The sequence below is a fragment of the Cynara cardunculus genome, assembly GCF_001531365.2.
Source record: "Cynara cardunculus var. scolymus isolate 2C chromosome LG 17, CcrdV1, whole genome shotgun sequence".
In the NCBI taxonomy this organism is placed as follows: Eukaryota; Viridiplantae; Streptophyta; class Magnoliopsida; order Asterales; family Asteraceae; genus Cynara; species Cynara cardunculus.
The window spans coordinates 34661631-34664402 of NC_037544.1; the positions used below are offsets into that span (position 1 = coordinate 34661631).

Here is a 2772-nt window from a genome sequence, read left to right on the forward strand (position 1 = left end):
TAATTGAATGTTCACACTAATGAGGTGTACCGAGATGGATCGGATCATTTCTATTCTAAAATGTAACTCATGGATGGACATGAGATTAAAAATGATCAATGGTTCAGATCTTTTTATACGCTTTTCACTATAAATTCTCTTCTTTTCGCATACATTTATATATGTATTATATATATATACATACCTATATATAAAATAATAATAAATTAAATAGAAATTTATTGATCAATATATTCTATTATTTAATTTCTTTAACATATGGTTTTCATTAATTATCATATTATATTATTAGTGAATTTTTCTAAATATATAATGAAATGTTAAAATTAATAAATTTTTAAACATGTTGTTTTGGTCATTTTACACTTTTCAACTAGCTTATTAGCTAGTTTTTACCAAACATATTTAGTTCATCGGCTAGCTTATCAGTTATCGGCTAGTATTAATCAACAAATTCTATTATTTAATTTCAATGACATATGGTTTGTATTAAATAACATATTATATTATTAATGATTTTATAAATATATAATGAAATGCTAAAATTTGATAATTTTTAAACATGTTTTTTGATCATTTTATATTTTTCAACTAACTTATGAGCTATCAATCAACTAGCTTATCGATTAGTTTTCATAGTAAAACCCTCTAATAATCCATTTTTATAAGTTGATGTTTTTTATTAGAGTGGAACAAATGTTAATAGTAAAAAAATGTGGGATCAATGTTTAAGAAACAAATTAAAGGAAAAGAAAGGCAACTAAGCATATATTTTTCATTGTTATTTTCTTTTTGCAGGAAAGATACTCAATAGGTGCTCTAAAATTGTGCTTGTTATGTGGCTAAGTATGATCTTCATAGTACTTCAGGTTTTTACAGCTACTTTGTCCTCGTGGTTAACAATAAATCAACTACGTCCCAGATTGCCTTCAAGTTTTGATAATGTTGGATATCAAGAAGGTTCCTTTCTAGAAAATTTCATMCTGCAGGAAGGGAATGGTTTTGGAAATCCAGTGGCTCTAAAAACACCTGAAGATTATGAAGATGCTTTGTCTAGTGGCAGAGTAAATGCAGTTATTGATGAGCTTCCCTACATCGAACTATTTCTTGCTAAGTATGGTTCTGATCATTACATGAAGTTTGGACCGATAAACCAAGAATCTGGACTTGCATTTGTGAGTCTCTCCTCTCTCTCTCTCTCTATCCCTCTCTCTCTCTCTCTCTCTATATATATATATATCCCTTTCTCTATCTATATCTATCTATCTTGTGTAAGCATCGGAATTCTCACTTTCTTTTTCATCTTCTCCCTCCTTGGTGAACAACTGTTAGTTTTTTTTCAATTTTTGTGATCATTCAAGGTGTTGGAAAGTCAAACTAGAGAATGCATGCTAGTTTTTTTGTTCTTTATTGGAAGGATTAAAAGATACTATTAATACTGATGATACATATGAAAATAATATATACGTGCCAACGGATTATGAAGTCTTTCAACTGAACCGTAACCTCGACCTAAAATGGTAAAAAAAGTTGATACATACAACTAAATCAAGATAAATTAAACAAAAAACACTACGAAAAAACCCTAGACATCTATTCATGCTATGGTAATTTACCTGATGTTATGTGCCTCTCCCTCGCTTGCTATATTTTCTATCCTGTTACCATGTTTAATGTATTGCTATGTGATCTTAATTATTGATCTATAGACATATTAGAATCATTCCCTAACTTCTTGTGTTTAATATCTCAGGCCTTCCCTCGTCCATCTCTTCTAGTAGACGATTTTTCTAGGGCAGTCATAAATATCACTGAAAATAAAATTATGATGGAATTGATGGAAAGATATCTTGGGTTCTCTACTSCTGATAAATCACAATCTAATCAACCCCTTCCACAAAGTCTTGAYGTTCAGAGTTTCATTGGATTATTCATATTCATGGCGGGTGTGACTATTGCCGCCGTTATCTCATCAGAAATCTCCCTTATGCGTGGAAACAATAATATTGTTCCTATAACAGTCTAGTTTTGTTATCGATTAAACTTGGTATATTCATTTACATGACAATTGGATRTTTTATCTACTTGTACCCTTGTTTAAAATAGTTGTATTTTGGACTAATAATGTAAGGGCAAGTTTTATGTAAAGGRTCAATTATGTAAATAAATTGGTCTTAGAACTAGAAATGTAAAGAAAAATCCATGTAAGTACTAATATTGAATTAGCAATTGATGAGGGGTAATRTTTGATAAGTGGGAATTCATGTACTAACTATTTAAACCCCTTTATTTCAGTCAAATAACCTTCATTTGCATCTTGCGCTTCTCTCTATAGACTTAAAATTCTCTCTTCACATAAACTCTAGATTTGGTTATAACCCTCTCATGCATCTAGTAATTTGGTGATATTTTGAAGATTTAAACCTAATCGGTTGAAGAGAATGTAAAGAAACAAKGTATGAATTTATAAATTTCAAGGTTTGTGGTCTAAATTATTGATTTGTGTTAAAGTTGGGAAGGTTCATGTTAGGGTTCATAAGRTTTTGATTAGTAAGCTAAWBYTTTGTTAAATGATGTTATTTTTATGTCATTGTTRGTTAAAGAAGTTATAAATTAAGTTTTAATCRTTTATTTACAATATGTCATTGTTGGTTAAAGAAGTTATAAATTAAGTTTTAATCATTTATTTGCAATATGGTAAAGCTAGATAGTTGATTCTTGATGGTTTTAGTGTCAAATTTATATAAAAGGGGCTGTTTTGAGCTGTGCATA

The 2772-nt window shown here is 29.3% G+C and overlaps 1 protein-coding gene across 1 annotated transcript in view; it reads left to right on the forward strand.

The window, feature by feature from the left end:
- The window catches only part of LOC112501025 (glutamate receptor 3.1-like), a 23095-nt gene extending 21028 nt beyond the window's left edge, over positions 1-2067 (forward strand). Inside the window, exons 4-5 of the mRNA XM_025104660.1 lie at positions 799-1175; positions 1754-2067. Of these exons, the coding sequence (XP_024960428.1) occupies positions 799-1175; positions 1754-2026 (650 nt within the window). The 3' untranslated portion in view covers positions 2027-2067. The remainder of the gene's footprint in view (positions 1-798; positions 1176-1753) is intronic.
- The last annotated feature ends 705 nt before the right edge of the window (positions 2068-2772 follow it).